General features: G+C 46.6%; 6 protein-coding genes across 6 annotated transcripts; 4 read left to right on the forward strand and 2 right to left on the reverse strand.

Moving 5' to 3' along the window:
• Positions 1–394: 394 nt before the first annotated feature.
• On the forward strand, positions 395–3667 carry PEX2_080750 (putative sister chromatid cohesion factor (Chl12); the record flags this gene model as incomplete). The annotated part of the gene is made up of 3 exons (XM_016745345.1): positions 395–614; positions 669–3195; positions 3253–3667. The coding sequence occupies 3 exons, from the start codon at positions 395–397 to the stop codon at positions 3665–3667; spliced, it is 3162 nt and encodes a 1053-aa protein (XP_016602104.1).
• Positions 3668–4232: 565 nt separating this feature from the next.
• Positions 4233–4466, reverse strand: PEX2_080760 (uncharacterized protein; the record flags this gene model as incomplete). The annotated part of the gene is made up of 1 exon (XM_016745346.1): positions 4233–4466. One exon carries the CDS (start codon positions 4464–4466, stop codon positions 4233–4235), a length of 234 nt encoding a protein of 77 aa, XP_016602105.1.
• Positions 4467–6859: 2393 nt separating this feature from the next.
• PEX2_080770 (glutathione S-transferase family protein) lies at positions 6860–7510 on the forward strand (the record flags this gene model as incomplete). The annotated part of the gene is made up of 1 exon (XM_016745347.1): positions 6860–7510. The coding sequence occupies one exon, from the start codon at positions 6860–6862 to the stop codon at positions 7508–7510; it is 651 nt and encodes a 216-aa protein (XP_016602106.1).
• Positions 7511–8553: 1043 nt separating this feature from the next.
• PEX2_080780 (glycoside hydrolase family 3 protein) lies at positions 8554–10448 on the forward strand (the record flags this gene model as incomplete). Its single annotated transcript, XM_016745348.1, has 3 exons — positions 8554–9192; positions 9234–9381; positions 9454–10448. The coding sequence occupies 3 exons, from the start codon at positions 8554–8556 to the stop codon at positions 10446–10448; spliced, it is 1782 nt and encodes a 593-aa protein (XP_016602107.1).
• Positions 10449–11301: 853 nt separating this feature from the next.
• On the reverse strand, positions 11302–13289 carry PEX2_080790 (Major facilitator superfamily domain, general substrate transporter; the record flags this gene model as incomplete). Its single annotated transcript, XM_016745349.1, has 7 exons — positions 11302–11523; positions 11582–11989; positions 12044–12307; positions 12522–12717; positions 12775–12899; positions 12960–13053; positions 13117–13289. 7 exons carry the CDS (start codon positions 13287–13289, stop codon positions 11302–11304), a joined length of 1482 nt encoding a protein of 493 aa, XP_016602108.1.
• A 1555-nt stretch (positions 13290–14844) lies between these two features.
• Positions 14845–18876, forward strand: PEX2_080800 (M20 family metallopeptidase; the record flags this gene model as incomplete). The annotated part of the gene is made up of 7 exons (XM_016745350.1): positions 14845–15282; positions 15565–16203; positions 16261–16666; positions 17408–17523; positions 17590–18362; positions 18428–18561; positions 18635–18876. 7 exons carry the CDS (start codon positions 14845–14847, stop codon positions 18874–18876), a joined length of 2748 nt encoding a protein of 915 aa, XP_016602109.1.
• Positions 18877–19718: the final 842 nt, after the last annotated feature.

The following is a 19718-nucleotide window of genomic DNA, read 5'->3' on the forward strand; positions in this document are numbered from 1 at the left end:
TTGGGTGTGCAGGAATAGTTTCTCTTTTGTATCATGACCTATCGAGCAGGTTGATACCTTTTTTGTCTGTTAAATGACCCGTACAGTATACCATTGACTAGAGGACTGGAACCAATATGGTTTGGTCTAAAATACCAAATTTTTATCATTTTTGATCTGATTTTAATATGCTTGAAAATAATCCAATGTTTGAAACTTCATGCTGTATTTTCAAAAGAATTTGGTCTACAAATAAAACACTGCCTGAGGACAATTATAGACAGACTTGAAGAAGAGCCTGTAAAAAGGACTATGCGGCCCAAACGGGACTAGCGCGTTTTGCACGCGTCGCGCGTCTATCAGAGGGGAATCACATCGGAGACCATTCAGTGACATGAGGTGTCTGAACGCTTGAATGCTTCCCTCCTCACCATCATTCCTATCCTCGTTTGACCCCGCCCTTCACCTCCACTCCGAAGGTCCTGACAACATAAACCCACCGTCTGAATCATTCTCCGACGATCTCGAGGCAATCCACCTGCACCGCCGCGAACAAACCCGCAACCGAGTTGTGATTCAACATCGAGCGTGGGATCTGTCTGATGTGTTTCGTAGCGAAGACGACATACGACCTGGTTAGCGATTCTAAGCCCGCATTGCCTGGAATAGTGGCACTGACAACCACATAGTAGATACGCCGACGAAGAACGTTACGACCCCGAGACCATTTTCTCGCACTCCTACTCAAAATCTCTCTTTTATCCCATCATCGCCGCCTGTTTCGAGAATGCCGTTCATAGCCTCTCCGGGCGCGCTTGCACCCACATCTGGCAATGCGACCAACGATTCACAGAAGAGGAAAGTCACAAATGCAGAGGGAGGTGTGCAGCCGACAGAGCCGAAGCGCCAGCGCATGGTTGGAGGCTTCGTTGATGACGATGACGATGACGAAGAAGACGACCTCGCTGCTTTCCGGGACGAGCAGCTGAAGGATCAATATGACCTGCCGGAGCACTTCTTCCAGGAGCCTCCGGCGCAACTCCCTAGTATACTGGCACCCCCACCGGTATCTACGAAATTGAACGAGACGACCAATCATACACCTAGCTCTTCCCGAACACTATTACAATTGACACCTCGACCTGCGCCAACGGCCCCCAAGAGGTTCCAGATCAAAACCTGTGCTGGCAAGACCCATAATGTCCCACAAAAGAAGGTCCAGGCGCCCGTTTCCTACAAACAAATGATCGCCAGTCGGTCCGAGACAGAACCTGGAAAGGCGACGAAGAGCTATTACGGTATCGACATTCACAAATTGCTGGACGATGCCGCCAAGGACAAAAAGCCCACGAGCACAGTCCCTCAACCCCGAGTCCAACAAACCATTGAACCGAACAACGTGAGCGCAAAACAGAAGAAGATGGACTCTGCAATGTGGACAGAGAAATACCGTGCTCGCAAATTCACTGATCTCATTGGCGATGAACGCACCCATCGATCAGTCTTGCGCTGGTTGAAGGGGTGGGAGTCAATTGTGTTCCCTGGTCTAGCCAAGTCTCGGCCGAAGAAGCCTGCCCAGGAGGATGAAGAAGAAGAGTACATTCATCGAAAGGTTCTCTTATTGAGTGGCCCTCCCGGACTTGGAAAGACGACATTAGCGCATGTATGTGCCAGACAGGCTGGCTTTGAAGTACTTGAAATCAATGCAAGTGATGACCGCAGCAGGGATGTGGTCAAAGGCCGCATTCGTGATGCATTAGGAACCGAGAACGTTAAAGGTATGAACGTCGAGGTCGGTGATAAAAAAGTCCGCCGTGCCGGTAAACCCGTATGTGTCGTGGTGGACGAAGTTGACGGTGTCACTGGTGGTTCTGGAAGTGGTGGTGAGGGTGGTTTCATGAAGGCGCTCATTGACCTTGTTTTGCTTGACCAACGGAACGCGAAATTGTCCTCCGAGGGCAATAATGGCAAGAAGCGCAAGGGTGACAACTTCCGATTCATGCGGCCGTTGATTTTGGTTTGCAATGACCTCTATCACAGCAGTCTCCGGCCCCTCAGGGCATCGTCCATTGCAGAGATGATCAATGTCCGCCAAGCACCATTGGAGAATGTTGTTCAACGAGTCAAGGTTATATTCGGCCGCGAAGGCATCCCCTGCGACAGTGATGGGGCTCGAAGGCTCTGTGAAGCAGCCTGGGGTATGGCGAGCAGAAAAAAGCGCAGTGGTAAAACCCAAGGGTCTGCCGAGGGCGATATTCGTAGCGTGCTTGTTGCCGCGGAATTTGTGGCGCACAAGCTTCGAAACGAGTCGTTGCCATCCTCGCTCAGACTGACGAGGAACTGGCTGGAGAACCGAGTCCTCAATGCATCGGCTGAGGGTAGCGCGTTCTTCAAAGAGCTAAGCCGTGGGGGTGTTCGTGAGATTGTGAACCGTGTATTCACAGAGGGAGCTGGCTTTTCAGATGCTCCCGTTGGCATGAGTTTCCAAGATCGCTTTGATACCACCAATAGCCGTGTTCCTGTCGGCGTGGCGGATCTGCGCAAGCGACATGCAATCAATCGATTGCGGGAAATGATCGATTCTAGCGGTGATCATGACCGCTGTGTATCGGAGTGCTTCGCTTCATATCCCATCCAGCAATATCAGGATGATAATTATTTCTCCAAACCTAACGCCGCCCACGACTGGCTTCATTTCCATGACTCAATTAGTTCGAAAGTCCATTCATCTCAAGAGTGGGAACTGATTCCATACCTCAGCCAGTCAGTTGTCGCATTCCATCATCTATTTGCTACGGCTACTGGCAGAACCACCGATGATGACAAGAACGATGATGACGAGGATGCCGAAGAGCCCCACCCTTTCTCAGGACCTAAAGCCGACTTTGCTGCCTTTGAAGCACAGAAGCAGAACCGTGCGGCCATGACTGCATTCCACGCCTCCTTCTCGGCACCTATGGCTCGCATATTCCGGTCGAACGAAAGTATTATTACAGATCTAGTCCCTTACTTGATCCGCATGCTATCACCAGACGTCAAGCCGGTCATCATTCGTGGAAACGGAGAGCAGCGAAGCACTGCTACCGTCCGCAAAGAGTCCGAACGTGCGCTTGTCCAGTCTACCGTGCGTGTTATGACCGGAATGGGCGTCACCTTTGAAAGAGTCCGAGTGGAACATGAGGGAAACCACGGTGGATGGGCATATAGAATGGAACCGTGAGTGGGATTTGAAGTCTTCCCTGAGACATACAAAGCTAATATATTTTCAAACAGACCAATCGACTCACTTGTGGTCTTCTCGAAGATCAAAGGTAGTACCATCGAGGCTTCGGGTGGTACAGCGCCGGTACGGTATGCCGTCCGCCAGGTTTTAGACCAAGAGTATCGCAAGGCGACAACGCGCAAGCAGTCTGATGCTGTGAGCGCAGCTAGACTGGGCACCAAGGGTCCTAGGACTTCCGATGAGACGGCCGCTGCCAAAGCAATCAGAGACGCGGCTGTCAAACGTGACTTCTTTGGTCGGCTGGTTGAGCAGCCTGTGCCACTGCCTAATGATCCAAACACCGCAGATAGCTGGGTTGATGAATCGTCCAAGGCTGGACGGAAAGTCTGGGTTACTTTCCACGAAGGCTTCTCGAATGCGGTCCGGAAACCCATATCTTTGGGAGAGTTGATGGCTGGGTTGTAATATATATGTATTGGGTTCCAAGTTGCCTCCTTTGAGCGTTTGTCATGGTCTGCTGGTGTTTTATTCTTCGTGCATTTGTTGCATACCTTCCATAATGATCACTGTTTTTTGACGAGCTATTGAATACCATACACTACTACATTACTTGATCAGCATTTGAAATGGGGATGAGAACTTTGCTTGAGTGAGAATAAATTTTGCATGAGAAAGAACTTATAGACATAAAACACGATCCTCTATTTCAACAACATATTTGAACGCCAACAAGTAAACCAGCCAAACAGCCAAATAGCCTAGATTATGACTGTTGAAAAACGCATTGAGACATATATGCAAAATCACAAATTATTAAACACATATGTGGTATCCAAATCATTCCATCGTTGAGGCGAAAGGGCGAACACGAGCACCCAGAAACCGACGCAGCAGCGCATAGCATCAAAACAGGTCCAATAAACCAAGCACAAAAATAGACAAGAGAAAAGAAGTAGGTATCGCGAGTGGATCGAGCGGGTGTAATGGTAATCAGCATAGCAGATGCCTCCATCCACGGCTTCGAGACCACTTAGCGCAGGCTGAAATAGGTGGCAAGAGCCTCGTTGTGCAGCTTCTTCTTCTCAAGGTCTGTGGCAGTATTTTGGAAGCCGGAGTTCGAGGACTTTGAGCCGAGTGAGTACCACTTGTGGTTCTTGATTGACGCATCGGCTGATTTGAGAGTTGTCGCTGTGGAGACGGTGGAGTGTGTTGAGGCTGCGCTCGATGAGGTCTTGGAAGACGCGTTGGAGGAGTTGCCGAACATTTTGAGTTGTATTTGATGCTTTATGCGTGTGTTTTGGGTGATTTTGGAGGTTGGTTGAGGATTTGGAGGGCTCGTTGACAATGGAGGTATAGACGTAAACGAAAAGTAAATGAAGTATGAGTTGGGTTGGCTTTTATAGTTCGAGAGGAAGGTGCGAGAGAAGGATGTCAATGTTTAGATCTTTAAGATCTGATGCTTTGCAATGGATTGGATTGGAATGTTTCTTTCTACGGGGATATCATCGGGTCTTTATATAGAGATGTTGATCACCACATAATTTACTCCGTGCTAGGCTGTCACTCCGAGAATGAAAATCTCAAAACGCCAAAGCCCCACCACGTCAGTCATAGTATACATCAAATCCAGAAGCTTTGCACTGTAACTCACAAGAGACAGCCTAAAAAAGACGTCAGTAGTCACACCCGCCTTACATGTGGAGCCGCTAAAGATCGGAGTAAGGATCGGAGTTCAAATTTTACTGAACTACACGAGACTAGAGGCTGGAGTGAAAAACCAAAAATATTCGGTAAATAAGTTGCTCTAGAATTATCCAATAGAATCTACGAGCGTGGAAAGTCAATAATATACGATCAAACAAGCTACTTGCTCTCTGAGGCATGTGTATCCATCCTCTAGACCCAAATGATGACCCCGACCAGTGCGGGTTCCTAACTCGGCAATCTATTCGTACGCCCTTTGATATGTGACTCGTGAAGACTTCCCCGTTCAGAAGGATCTTGCGAAAGGGCGAAGTTAATTTTTAACTCTTGTGTGGCTTTGCATTTATTCACATGTTAGTTAGGCCGAGCATTGGCAGGCTGAGACCAATGCCATGTCGGAGTTGAGGTCTGGATCTAGTCCGAAGGATTTTTAGATGAATTCTAGATGGCGATCTGGGTCCACAGGGAAGACTACATTTTATTTTAGGTATACTACTCCGTACATAGAGTGCACTTTGCCTCTCGTGTCGGTTAACCACGGCCTGTCTTAGAGCTACTAGTAAGGATATGTGTAAAGCAGCTCTTTCTACTCCTCACAAATTGCATGGATACTTTCTAGATTTCGAGGATAAATGGGTAGATGCTAACGCGTTGAGATTTACGAAGTGGCTTAGGATGACTCAAAGAGCGGGGTTATTTGCGTCTTCGAAACAAAGCTTAAAAGATGAGGCTGTTGAGAATTTGAAATCAAAGTACGGAGTACAAGGATGAGTATGAGATGACCCGGGAAGGCTTCAACCGACCGTACTTTTAGTTTGACAAGTTAATACTAGTCGAACAAGGATGTTCTGGTTTTTCGGTAGTCCGATGTTAGTCCGACCATGTGGATTTTTATTCCGATACTTAGTTCTCAAATTCCGATACTAAGATTTCGAATTCCGAGGACGGTACGGAGTAATTGATTTCCAATCTATAAATTAAAGTGAGCCGTTATTTTAGACTCGAAATACGGTATAATCTCCAAGGCTTTTAATAGGGATATGTAAGCATCGGAGTACATTTGGTGAGCAGGGATGTTAGTCCGATAGAGTCCGATCCGATCGATGAGGCTTGTCAACCTTGTTTTTACTCCGACTTTTTCAGATGACTCCATCAGGGTTAGAAATTCATTTATTCTCTCCACAATCCGCGTTGTCTTTTTTGAACTTCTTATTTAACACGCCCTACGGCCTTGGCAGCAGTACATAGCCACAGGTTTCCCACTATCATGAACACGTTGCAATTGACTTGTTCTTGAGGCCCCACGGCACGGGTACAGAGTCATTGAGTGATGTGTCAGCCTCTTTTCTAGATACCAGAAAGAGTCAATCCCTATGATTGTGTCAGGCCATTGTGACGAAGGAACACATCTTCGAACCTTGAATCGAATATGCTAGTCAAATTATCAACTGTGTTGATGTGCTTCTTCATATCAACCCCACTGATTGTTGCAATTAGTCTCGCCGAATTGTTTCCGAGTCAATCTCTTGTCGCTATCAGCTTTGACATGGTCGTTCGACCTTCTAAGGTTGTCCAGGTGGAAGATCAACATGTTAGTAATCCATTTCAGATCCCGAGGTCATGACAGACACACCCGGCAGTTCGGCTTGGCAGCAACACCGGTCTTTGCCGGTGAAGGCCCAGCAACGAGGTGGAGTGATCCAATTCCGCGCTCTGGAAATTTCCGCAGGGTCCCTTTCGGGCCATTTGTCAGCTTTGGGTTCCACAACATCTGGGAAACTCCTTGCTTAGAACCATTGAATGTTCAGGATGAATAATCGACAAGAATTGTGGGCTTCTGAGGGGTTGGAAGCTTGATTTAAGAGAGCTCCAGTTCCCGATATGGTATTTCATTCTACTAACTTTCTCCTCTCACCTTCAATCTAAAATAACTACCTCACCAAAACCAAAACAATGTCTCTCAAGCCTATCACCATTTACGGACATGGCCCGGGCCCCAATCCCTGGAAGGTGATCATGGTCCTGGAAGAGCTGAACATCCCCTACACCCACAAAATCGTCGACTTCCCAGATATGAAAAAAGAAGCATACGAGTCTATCAACCCCAACGGCCGTGTCCCCGCAATTCAAGACCCAAACACCGACATCAGCCTCTGGGAATCCGGCGCAATTGTTGAATACCTGGTTGACACATACGACAAGCAAAACACCATCAGCTTTGCGGCCGGCTCCAAGGAGTACTACCTTGCCAAGCAATGGCTCCACTTCCAGATGTCTGGCCAAGGCCCGTATTTTGGTCAGGCTATATGGTTCAGCCGCTACCACTCAGAGAAGGTGCAAAGCGCAATCGACCGCTATATCAACGAAATCCGCCGTGTTTCTGGCGTGCTCAACCGCGCCCTCGAGGGGAAGCAGTATCTCGTCGGTGACAAATTCTCATATGTCGATGCTGCTTTCGTTCCTTGGTATCTGCTTACTGGCCAATTTGGAATTGATATGGAGAAGGAGTTCCCCAATGTCGCTGCTTGGTTGAAGCTGGTGCAAGAACGTCCTGCTATTGCTAAGTCGGTCCAAGATCGGGCTGAGGCTTGTGCGCAACACTAAACGAATTTCATATAAAAATATTTGCGCGTGGATAAGAAGAAATGAAACAAAAAACTACAAGAATAGTCAGACGTTCATGCGGCCTCTGTCCTTGACGACGAAAGACTTTAATAATCTGATATATTTGGGCCAAACCGATATTAGCGGCGTTATTTGTAATAACATACGGATGTTCTTTTTAGATATTTACTTAAACGGCACAAAGGACTCTTCTATGTATGAACGGGGGTTGCGCCTTTATTTAGATTAACATATAACAGTGAGAATTGGCAGATGGTCACCTAGCCATACTGACTCGAAGTGTGTGCCAGTGACAGGCAACCTGTCCGTGGAAGCTGTTATCAGAGCAGTGGGAACACGGGGATTGCTAGGGATACGGGTCGTCTAGGCCATCCAACTGTGATTGGCCCAAAGTTGACGACGAGAAGTGACGCCTCCCCCACTTCTGGTCCTCGTCCAGATCGATCGTATAGGTTGTGCCACAATTCTAGAAGTCTTTTATTTTACTTCTTACTATTTCTCAAGTCAAGTTATTAGCTTTTTGGTATACTCAGGATATATTGGAGATAAAAGGGCTACTTAATGCAATATTATTGAGCCCTTATGCCTGTGCAATAGCTGTACAACATACTGTATGAGGTTTGTGGAGCTTACTCCGTGCCAGCAAGTCATGGCCCCTCAATACTGTACTAAAATTGACGATAGTGATAGTGGCAAACGCCATGCGGCAACGTCTATAGCTTGGCACGTATAAATGACGATGCACATTCACTAACTTTTAATTGTACCTAAGGGATTTCGGAATATTCAAACACAACAATCTCGATCGCTTCTTGCCGCTCTGACCGTACTTGATAAGAGTCGTGGTATGTGAGCTTGGTATCCCCCATTTTCGCGCTCAAGCTTTCAGTCGATAAGAATTCAACTAATGTATAGTTTGTTATATCGATTAGTTTTGCACATGTAGTCGAGGCTCTTGATCGGCATCGCATCGTGCAAAGCTCCCTTTCTTCAACAGACCAGACCGAATTTCACTAGAGATTATGCCTGCCCCGACAGTATCTTCCGGTGAGGACATCATGTCCCTACCGTACAAGAATGCGAAGCTTCCCATTGACGAGCGTGTTGAGGACCTACTGGATCGCATGACCATCCAAGAGAAGGCTGGGCAAATGTTTCATAATATGATGATAATGGGCCCCGGAGGCAGCCTTTTGACCGAGCCAAATGAAGCTTTTGGCATAGCATCCGTCGAAACGCTCCTCGGAGAGAAATTGATGACCCATTTCAATCTTGTTGGATTGGTTACCGATGCCCGCGAAACTGCGGAATGGCAAAACCGAATGCAAAAGAGAGCCCAAGCCACCAGACTCGGCATTCCTGTGACTATATCCACCGATCCTCGAAATCACTTTACGGATAATATTGGAACTGGATTTCAGGCTGGTGTTCTTTCCCAGTGGCCAGAAACTCTCGGCCTTCCAGCGATACGATCAAGGGAACTAGTCGAGCGATTCGCAAATGTGGCAAGACAAGAGTATCTTGCACTCGGAATCCGTCTGGCGCTGCATCCACAGATAGACCTTGCTACGGAACCTCGATGGGCTCGAATTGGCAAGACTTTGGAGAGGATGCTGACCTCTCGTCGGAGCTCGTCGCAGCATACATTCGAGGATTTCAAGGTCCAGAACTGGGTCATAATTCTGTGTCTACAATGACCAAGCACTTTCCTGGAGGTGGTCCGGAAAAGGATGGCGAAGACTCGCACTTTACCTATGGCAAAGAACAGGTATATCCGGGCGGAAATATGGAGTATCACATTCGTCCATTTCGAGCCGCTATTGCGGCGGGAGCCGCTCAAATGATGCCATGTAAGAGATCTCTGTTTTGAAGTGTATTTCAACAAATTTCAAAAGTGCCCATTAAGGCTAACTTATTTACAGATTACTCGATGCCGGTCGGGACTGAATTTGAGGAAGTTGGATTCGGATTCAACAAAGGTATCATCACCGGCCTCTTACGCGAAGACTTGAACTTCCCCGGTATCATTTGCACGGACTGGGGCCTTGTTACGGACGCTACAATTCTTGGGCAAGATATGCCAGCCCGAGCCTGGGGAGTAGAACATCTCAGCAAGCTCGAACGTGTGAAGAAGATCATCGACGCAGGCTGCGATCAATTTGGTGGCGAGTCTTGTCCCGAGTTTGTTGTTCAACTGGTTGAAGACGGTCTGGTTTCCGAGAGCCGGATTAACGAGTCAGTCCGAAGACTGTTACGGGAAAAGTTCGTCCTCGGACTATTCGAAAATCCGTTTGTGGATGTTGAAGCCGCTGCTTCCAATGTGGGAAACGCAAGTTTCAAAGACGAAGGTAGCAAAGCACAGCGACGCGCTTTCACGTTATTGACCAACAAAGACAATGTCCTTCCTTTGAAAGGTAGCCGATTGAAAGTGTATATAGAAGGCATTGATCCTGTCATTGCAGCTTCTCGACTGTTGGAAATAGTGGATACCCCGTCTGATGCAGACATTGCGCTTCTGAGGCTCAAAGCGCCATACGAACCACGGAGTGGCGGATTTGAAGCTAGGTTCAATGCCGGGTCATTGGAATATTCAAATCAGGAGAAGGCTCGACAAGCAGCAATTTTCAAGGTCGTGCCTACAATCGTCGACATCTATCTTGACAGGCCGGCTGTCATTCCAGAAATAGCTGCGTCGGCAAAGGCTCTTATGGCCAGCTATGGAAGTAGTGGCGATGCTTTTCTTGATATTGTGCTCGGAAAGGCTAGTCCGGAGGGCAAGCTACCATTCGATCTTCCATTTTCCATGAAAGCAGTCGAAGAATCTAGATCTGATATGCCTTACGATACTGCAGATCCATTGTTTCACTTTGGTCATGGATTATCCTACCCGATTGAACCAGTTGATTCAGTACCATAGCATTATCTCATAACAGGAAACATGACCACGAAAGTGGAACAATACTTGTCGACTCCTCTTATTGCTAGTCACCTTATCCAATCCGTTTTTGTTTACTCTTTATGTATGACTTGGGATCTTCCTGCAAGCTGGACCAGTTTACTCCGAGTGTCGCAGCATTATCTTGCTTATCTCTTTATGCACTCGGAAGATAAATATAGATAGGTATTTAACACGCCTGCTGTTTCCACACTCTTCTGATCTTTTCCTCAATCAATCAATCAATCCATATCGATCTCTCTCATCTAATTGGTTCCCCTTGGTAGATTACTGTTTTAGCATGCTCTAAAAAACAATTCCATGTCTTATCCTTGCCTTGGGGTAGGTATTCGCTTTATAATCTAACATGCAGAAGGAGGTAGCTCAAAGGTTCCAAAAGATTTACTGGAATAGATGCTAAGAGGCTATAGTAAGCCTGTTTTCGTGTCTACTCATTATAATTATTAGCAACGCCTACATGCAGCGTCCTACACACCTCGAAACTGAATTAACAATTTATTGCGGGATAAGTTTCGTAAGAATTTGAGGGGTTGACCGTTACACGGCTGTAGCTATAAAACTAGGGTCTGATAGGTAGGAGGAGTCTGTCAGCATGACATACAGTAGGGAAATGTGACGAAGATCAGTGGGGTACATGAAGTGCCATGTCAGGTCACGGTATAGGAAATAGGCAAAGATTTGATTATAGAAAGTGATCTCTTGATTGCGGTGCGTCTAACTAATTAAGAGAGTCCGAGAGACTCGACCAAACATAGGCAAAGAGGGCTCCAAGGCCATGCAAAAGTACGACTCTTCCGTGGCTGTCCTAAGCAGCCTAGAGGTAGTATCTGAAGCTTCTGTTCTCCCAGTCTGTCTGGATCACCCTTGCCAGCATCATATCATCCAAGTCGTGCTCGAAAATATCAATGGCCTCGGGATCAATGTACACACCCTGCTCCTTGTCACGGCGCTTGTTCTCCCAGTCTAAGTAAAATCTCAAGATTACAGCGAGACCAATGGCTACGGCAAGTGAGCCGAGACAGCCATTGTAAGCCGTCTAAAAAACATGAGCATGTATAGCTGATATTACCACCGCTAGGGAAGGAAGAACATACCAGGTAGTGTGGTGCCTCCTTTTCAATGAAGAGCTGTGGTCCAGCAATATTACCAGCACAGTAAACGATGAAGAAGTGAGCCTGAACGGTGGTCTTTTTGGTGAAGCCGGTGACATTACTGGCTAGTAAGCTGAGAAGGAGCGGGAAGGATGCAGCGAAAGAGTTCATAAGCCATGCACCGACGAGACGACCATATTTGTTTGATGTTGGCAGTTGTCGGATTAGCAGAATCCCGACAATAGTGATTATCCATGAAACTATACAGAGAATGATACGGGAGCGTCGAACTCGAGAAGATATGCCTGCGAGGGTAACTACGGCTACCAAACTTACTCCTGCGCCGGGAAGATTGAACAGAAGTGTCGTCAAAGTATCAAAGCCAAGACTGGTTATGATCAAAGATCCAAACTTGCGAATCAATTAGCCATTTTGAGCCAGTTGTTGAGATTGTAGAGAGCTTACATTTGCTACAACACCGTTGGCAAGAGAACCAACACCTATGATGACAGAAATCATCCACGTTTTTGGATCAATCATAGCTTCGATAAATTGAGCCTTCTCCCATTTAGTATCTTTGAAGCTGTGTTGCTTCTTCTGGGGACGGGCCTCTGCAAGCTTCCGTTCTTCGGAATTTAGGAACCGTGCCGTTAGAGGCGTATCCGGGAGAAAGACAAGTAGCACTAGGCCCCACAGGAATGTGATAACGCCTAGGATAATGAAGAGCCACTAAATGGATCATGCCGGTTAGGACAGAATCGTGTTTTTGTGGACAGAGTGAGACCAAACCCGCCATGTTTCAATCTTTGACTTGATATGGTTAACCCCATAAGCCATTAGGCTTCCTCCCAGCCCCCCAAAGCTGTTTCCTAAAAACCAGATGCCATGCCGCGTTGCATGCTCAGATGGCTTGTACATGCACAATCCTATAGTTAACACTAACGATTTCTTTTAGGATAGAAAGAGAGGCCTCTGTTGATGAGAATGCAAGGTAGAGAGCATCGTACCATATTCCAGTCATTAGACTGAACCCAGGGCTGATGGCACTCTCGAAGGCACCAAGGAAGATTCGAAGTACGACAAGTCCTGCAAATTTTTGCGCGGCACCATGGCAGCCAAGGGTGATTGCCCACAAAACACTGTCATTTGTCAGATAACGTACATGACATGGGTAGGTGGTAACAGTTGTGACTAACGCTGAGATCGAGAGTACTTTAGCAAGCGGAAATTTCACAAAGGCAACGCTCATCGGATAGCTTGCAGCAAGATAGCCGAAGTAAAAGACGCTGCTGAGCCACGAAAACTCCTGCCCAACGAGTTTCTACATATAGCAGTTAGTAAAATAGATTCCCAGCGTGTCCTCCAGAGCATGGCACTTAACAGTATCAGCGATAATACCCATAACTCCCGTGTTTCCCAAGCTAGTCTTGTCAAGAAATTGGAGGAGGTAGGAGATGGTCAGAAGTGGGAGAATGCTGTATAATCATTAGCAGTTTTCCTGCAGTGATATTTAACTGGATGCTGTTAACGCAACTTACTTCCAATCAATCTTGCGGAGAAGGGATTTCTCCTCTGCCTTGCTGTGCTGGATATCCTCCCCAGCTGTGATGCTACCAATCTTACCAAGATCACTGTGGCTCGATATCTTCACATCCTGCTCACCAGGCTGAGTACATTCGGGGACTCCGCTTTTCAGGGTTGAGGCAGTCATATTGGATAGCCTTCTTTACTCGAATTGAAAGGGATGCAGGAGGTCTCTGAGAACTCGGTTGCTGTAGGAAATTTCCTTCGATGTTCGATATCTCTATCTGACGGCCTCGACTGAGTTTATAGACAGATGACATTGTGATCTGGTAGTGGTAGCCAGTATAGATAAATAACAGATAGAGATGAGAAGAGAACTCGGGAGGCTTTCGGTGGTCTAGAGTTCCAGGCCATCCAACTGTGATTGGTCCAAAGTTGACGACGGAGAGAACGGAGAGACGCAAAACTGCGCTCCCCACAAGTGGCAACTTTTGTCTTGTCCAATAAAGGACTTTGGAAATTTTGCGGGGAAAGTTATAAAGAGATTCCAAGGGATTGACTAACTAGTAAGCGAGTGGCGTGGCCCAAAACATATAGTAAATCCAATATTTTCTTCACAAATATATCAACAACCACTTTTGGAGTTTATTTCATTCCTTATAGATAACTGTTGATAAGTCTTACTACCAGCATATAATCCGAAAGCTGCAATATTATAGTATCGAAAATTACATTGCTATGAGCGGGAAATACATGTCTCTTAGTCATTAATTAGCTAAATCTCTCGAAACTGCCCAAAGGAGCTGGATATCATATAAAAAATATTAGGCTATAAGGAAAAGTTCCTATAGGCCACCTTGTTAGCATATCACGTTGTAACTTATCGCGTTTACAATATGGGCGCCGCGTCACTCGCTTACCGAATATTCGTTATCAAAGAGGCTCCACAGTTCTATCATCTGTCCAACTATGATTGGTCTAAAGTTGACGACGATATTGTACTTTGTAAGTGCAGATAGCGCCTCCCCCACTTTCACTCCGCGTCCGGATCCCGTTATCGATAGTACAGGACATCCTTGTAAACCCTAAGACTCCTCCGATAGACACTCCTTAGCTTTACCTATAGCCCTAATCTCCCCGCAAACTTTAATCGCCAAGTTTCTACGTCAAATTTAAACCTACGTAATCCTCCAATCGATGCCAGGGCTTAGTCGATACATGTTCGAACCCATCACCGATTAGCCGTTGCCTACTCTACAAACTCCTTTTCGTCGTCAAAAGCGCACTTGATCATCGTATAGCCGAGCCTAGTAGGTGCATGATTTCTGAGATTTCATGGATCAACCGCCTCCTTCTCTCCGGACTCGAAAGAGATGCAACCCAGGCCGCTCTAAGAACGGTAAGGAACTCCTATAGCAACGCTGGTTCAAGAATGCCTGGCAAGAGCAGGCAAAGGTCTTGTGCTGCATTACTCTTTTCAGCCCGATTGTTTTCCTAATATTATATTATGTCAGACATGTAAAAAAACCTCTTCTTCACATGGCCATCTACTTATGCCTTTTCATTTTATAGGATGCCTGACATGCCGTGAGAAAAGAGTCAAGTGTGACGAGGAACGTCCGTCATGTAACAGATGTACTCGTCTACATCTGATGTGTCGTGCGCCAGATCCGGATTCTATCCCACCTTTTGTTAAATGTCGACGTCGCTCTTTCATCTCGCAGAAGTCGCGAGACCAAAACATGAGGCCCTTGAGGGAATTGTATCCCAGTCCACCTCAGATGCCCCTTGGAGATGACCCATATTACTCGTACCAAATCCCTTCGCCCGCGAACAACCAGAGGCTGGCTGCCGACACTATCAATGGCGACGCCGACTTTCCTCAATTCTTGCGGAGCATTCCCACGGACGAAGACCATGTATTTTCCACGAGCCTTGAGCGAGCCTCCGCTGCTCGTGTTATTGGAGTAATAGACGATCTGCCCGGTGACGAAGATTTTGTGGATCTTTGGACTTCGCAATTACAACACATCAGCAATGAAGATTCTGCAATGCAACCTGTTGTGGGGCAATGCCCTGACTACAGCAATGGCCGGGCTGATATCCATGCGACTATGAGAGCTCGAGGTCTGCTAGATGGTTCAGATGCCTGGAATCACAACTCCATTCTGGACCTTGATGTTTATTCTCCGGCTTCCACAACAATATACCCTCTACCCAGGCCAATATCATTATATGACGTTGAATTACCAAATTCTATAGTCTTGGCACCTGAAGATCACAACGCGCTGATGTACTATCAATCTGAAGTTGGGCCTTGCCAAACGACAAGAAGCCCTCGATGGTCTTTTTCTGCTCTACTGTTGCGCCTTGCTCTACGGAGCACTATGACAATGCACCTATTGCTAGCGGTCTCACTACACGATCTGTCTATGGTCCAGAATACGCCCGGGAATTTATAGTCTGCCAGTGCGCATTTCAAGGAAGGAACCAAAATGCTCATGGAAATCATAACTTCCGGTGCCGCTGGAGACTATCCTATTATCATCTCAGCTTTCTACTTCATGTATCTTTACTTGACAAGGCGGGTTTATATGGACAGGCTGGAGATCGAGAGGCTCAGCTGCACTGCTATTGATTACATTGAGAAATGCTCTTTCGACGGCCTTGGGAATATTTTATCTCCAAAGCGTCATTCAGCTCCTTCTGATACGCTTGAATGCAGGGACCTATCAGCACCAACAACGGAACAGCGTTGCAACTCAAGCATGGCAGCTAGATTAATTATATGGCTATACAGTGAAGATTCTTTTATCGGCTTTCATGGCTGTGGGGGCGACTTGAGCAAGCGCCTTTCGAAGAATCCTGGCCGACTTGACAGACTTCGTCAAATATCATCCGATGCACTGAGTCTCAACTGGGGTGAGGATTATCCCGCAGATGAAGTGCTAGTTGATATCAACCACTTTCACCCTATCGATATGCTGATTGACATGATAACCCTACATCATGAAATCATCGAACGCAACAACGCCTACATGGAAATGAGCTTCACTGAGGCATCAAATAAGCTTGATTCTGAATTTTCAATCTTGGAAATAGTATGTACCCTTCTAGATATCGAACTTCTCATGTACTGTACTAATCCGACAATCCAGAAGTACGCATCTGTCTTCCGGCTTGCAGCTAGTACCCCTAATGAAAATTCGGAGATATGGCTAAACTCTGGCATCTCGATCATTATTTTTCACGCGCTACAAATCTGCTGGGCACGTTGCACTGGGTCTTCGTTTGGCAGCCGAGCTTCACCCCCCACTGAACGTGCTCTTGCATCTCTCCTAACCTTGGCTCAGCGAATTTGTAGCAGAAGCTCACCACCGAAATTCGAAAGATTTCATTGGGCACTGTTCATTGCTGGCATTGAAACAAATGATCTTTTGCACCGAGAGTGGATATTAGGAAAGATTGCAGGAGTTCGTTTGAACATGGCCATAACGAAAGTCCTGGCCGCTAAGGACAGGAGTGGAACTATTAGCATGGCTACGATCAGGAAGTTGCTTAGCGGTGCGAAGTCTTGTAACCGGAATATTGAGATGTAGGATAGCATCCGAACTGTCTTAATCAGTCCATCAGTTCATCAATAAATTATTTGATCAAAGTTCAATTAACACGTTGCAGTCTAACTAGTTGCGTTATGAGTTTTGGGTGATAATCGAAGGACTTAACCTGATTTCATTCGATGAATTCTACAGGAGAAATTCTTTTCGGGTGATAAGTAAGCATTTTATCTAGCTGAAAAGAGGTAACATAAATCTTCATGGCTAACTAGACAGACGGCCCTTAGTGGGATAGAGCTGGCTGTCGAGCAGTTTCAAGCAGTTTCAAGCAGCTTCGAGCAATCTGAGTTACTGTACCCCATTCCCCATAACACCCTATTCCCCATATGATTTTTATGTGGAGATAAGCGCACTCACAGTTCTGCCTACTGCCCGTCGTCAACTTTTAATGCGCTAATGAGTCCACTACGGCTTGAGGGTTGACGACCGCCACTGATACTCAGGACTAATTGGATGAGGCTTCCTGGTGCCGATTACAACCAATTTAATTTACGTATAATTGTGATTAGATAGCTTCTAAGAGGCAGGCGCCCCCGCCGTATCAGTTGGGAAGCTGCACTAGCAAGTTTTGGTAGTAAAGAAATAGCAGCTTCTGCTTGCCCCAACTTCCTTTCTCATTATATTTTCCAAATGTGCTGCACTGACTCTGAAGTACTGAACATGACACTGAGACACTCTACTTCTTTAGTGAGAGAACCCGTTGCGGTGCAGAAACACAACTCGAATAGCTATGATACAGCTAAAGCAGCAATCTTGAAAAATATTGACGACCTTGACACCGATCTTCAAGCCATCAATCATAAGGTAAGGGGGCTCTGACTTTGACTTCTATGGAAATAAATTTGACTAATAATCCTTGCGCTCACCTAGATCCACGCCAATCCGGAACTCTGTTTCGAGGAATTCCAAGCTCATAATAACCTTGCCGATCTCCTCGAATCCCACAACTTCACAGTTACACGCCATGCCTACGGTATTCCTACCGCCTTCTGTGCTGAGTTTGGTCATGGTGGCCGCGTTCTCACCCTCTGTGCAGAGTACGATGCGCTCCCGGGAATAGGTCACGCCTGTGGCCACAATCTAATCGCTGTCTCCTCGGTTGCATCATTCTTCGGTATTGCAGCTGCCCTGGCCGTCTCCTCTATACCAGGTCGTGTGCGTCTTCTGGGAACACCAGCAGAGGAGTGCGGTGGTGGGAAAATCAAACTGATCAATTCTGGGGCCTTCAATGACGTGGATGCAAGCATGATGCTCCACCCCGTGGGCAAGGGCGCAATTCCCACCGGCACTACAGGTTTGGCCTACGGAACTTGTCTTACAGGACAAGTATGGAATGTAGAATTTACTGGCAAGGCGGCTCATGCTGGTACTGCGCCGTGGGAGGGCATCAACGCTCTGGATGCGGCTGCACTTGCATATAGTGCCGTGGGGTTACTGAGACAGCAGATGCGGCCCGCGAATCGAATTGGACTTGTTATCAAGGACGGTGGGAAGAAAAGTAATATCACGACGCCTCACTCTACAGTCGAATGCAGCATCCGGACTCAGACACTGAAGGAGGCCAAAAGTATCAAGACGAGAGTGGAGAACTGCTTTAGAGGTGCGGCGTTGGCAACCGGATGTGAAGTTACTTTCAAATCTGCGTACGTTATACTTGAGCTGCGATTCATTCACTGCTGTCCGATCATGGACTAATTTGAGCTTCTAGTATGGACGTGTACGCAGATCTACGCTCCAATGAAACTCTCTGTACCGAGTTCACTTCAGCAATGAGCGAGTTTGGGGTGCTGTATCACAATGATATCACCAATAAAACGGCAGCCTCCTTTAGCACTGATATGGGTATGTGGTTTTAGATCTCTGATCGATATACTTCATTTTCTCATTCAAATGTTGTAACTAACGGGAACAAAAGGCAATGTCTCTCACGTCGTCCCTACGTTTCACGGTCTCTTCGCCATCGCAGCCGAAAATGGCGAAGCAAATCACACGCCTGAGTTTACTAGAATTGCCATCTCAGATGAGGCATATGGGAGCGCAATTATTGCGGCTAAGGGCATGGCGATAACAGGTTGGAAGTTCTTGGCTGATGATATACTAGCTAAGAGTGTTCTATCGGACTTTGAAAACGATGTATCAACGAGGGAGAGAGAATAGCGCGTTGTATCTAGTTATACTACTGAGGAGTCGTGGGTAATTGAAACGCCTTATACTACTCCTCAACTATAGCTTCAAGTAAAGAATAGACAGCTAAAGGCTCAAAATAACAGATGGAAGAGGACGAGTGCAAGTAGGATGACACATATAGATAAAGACGTTTTATTGATTTAGGAAGGGCTAGAATACTCTCAAAGTATTAATATAATCGGGATGGGAGGAGAATTACATAAACGAGAATTTAATGTGCCAAAGAAAATCACGCCTAACGATTGTCCGAAGGATCGCGTGTGGAGCGAAAGAGGGCGCTTAGACATGTGAGAGGCAAACATGCAACACCAATCTAATTTCATCCCTCAGAGTCACAATACTCTACAATTTTCCTGCAACTCGTTCAATTTATTGTTTCTGTAGTGCTTGACGCCTTCTAATGCTAGAAGACTGCAAGGATGACCCGACGCGCGACATCCCCGTTAGAAGACTCCCAATTGTTGACTGAGAGCTCAGCAGCCACCTCCAAGCCGGATATTCAGTCGTATTGGCCAAATATTGGAAGCAAAGAGCAGATTCCAGGATGGCTGCGTGATAATGATTTTATTTTGGAAGGCCATCCGATGCCCACGTACTCATACAAACGATCTTTGCGTCTGTGGCGTTGTTTACATATGGAAACAATGAACATCTGGACCCATCTGTTAGGCTCAATGGCCTTCATTGCTGTTGGTTTTCTCCTGAGTAATTTCGTCTCGCGTTCAAAAGACCTGGATTTCACCCGCGGCGATGTATTTGCTTTCGGATCCTTCTTGGCGTCGGCAATCATATGCTTTGGACTCAGCGCTGGC

This window comes from Penicillium expansum, assembly GCF_000769745.1.
Source record: "Penicillium expansum strain MD-8 chromosome Unknown contig271, whole genome shotgun sequence".
Classification (NCBI taxonomy): domain Eukaryota; kingdom Fungi; phylum Ascomycota; class Eurotiomycetes; order Eurotiales; family Aspergillaceae; genus Penicillium; species Penicillium expansum.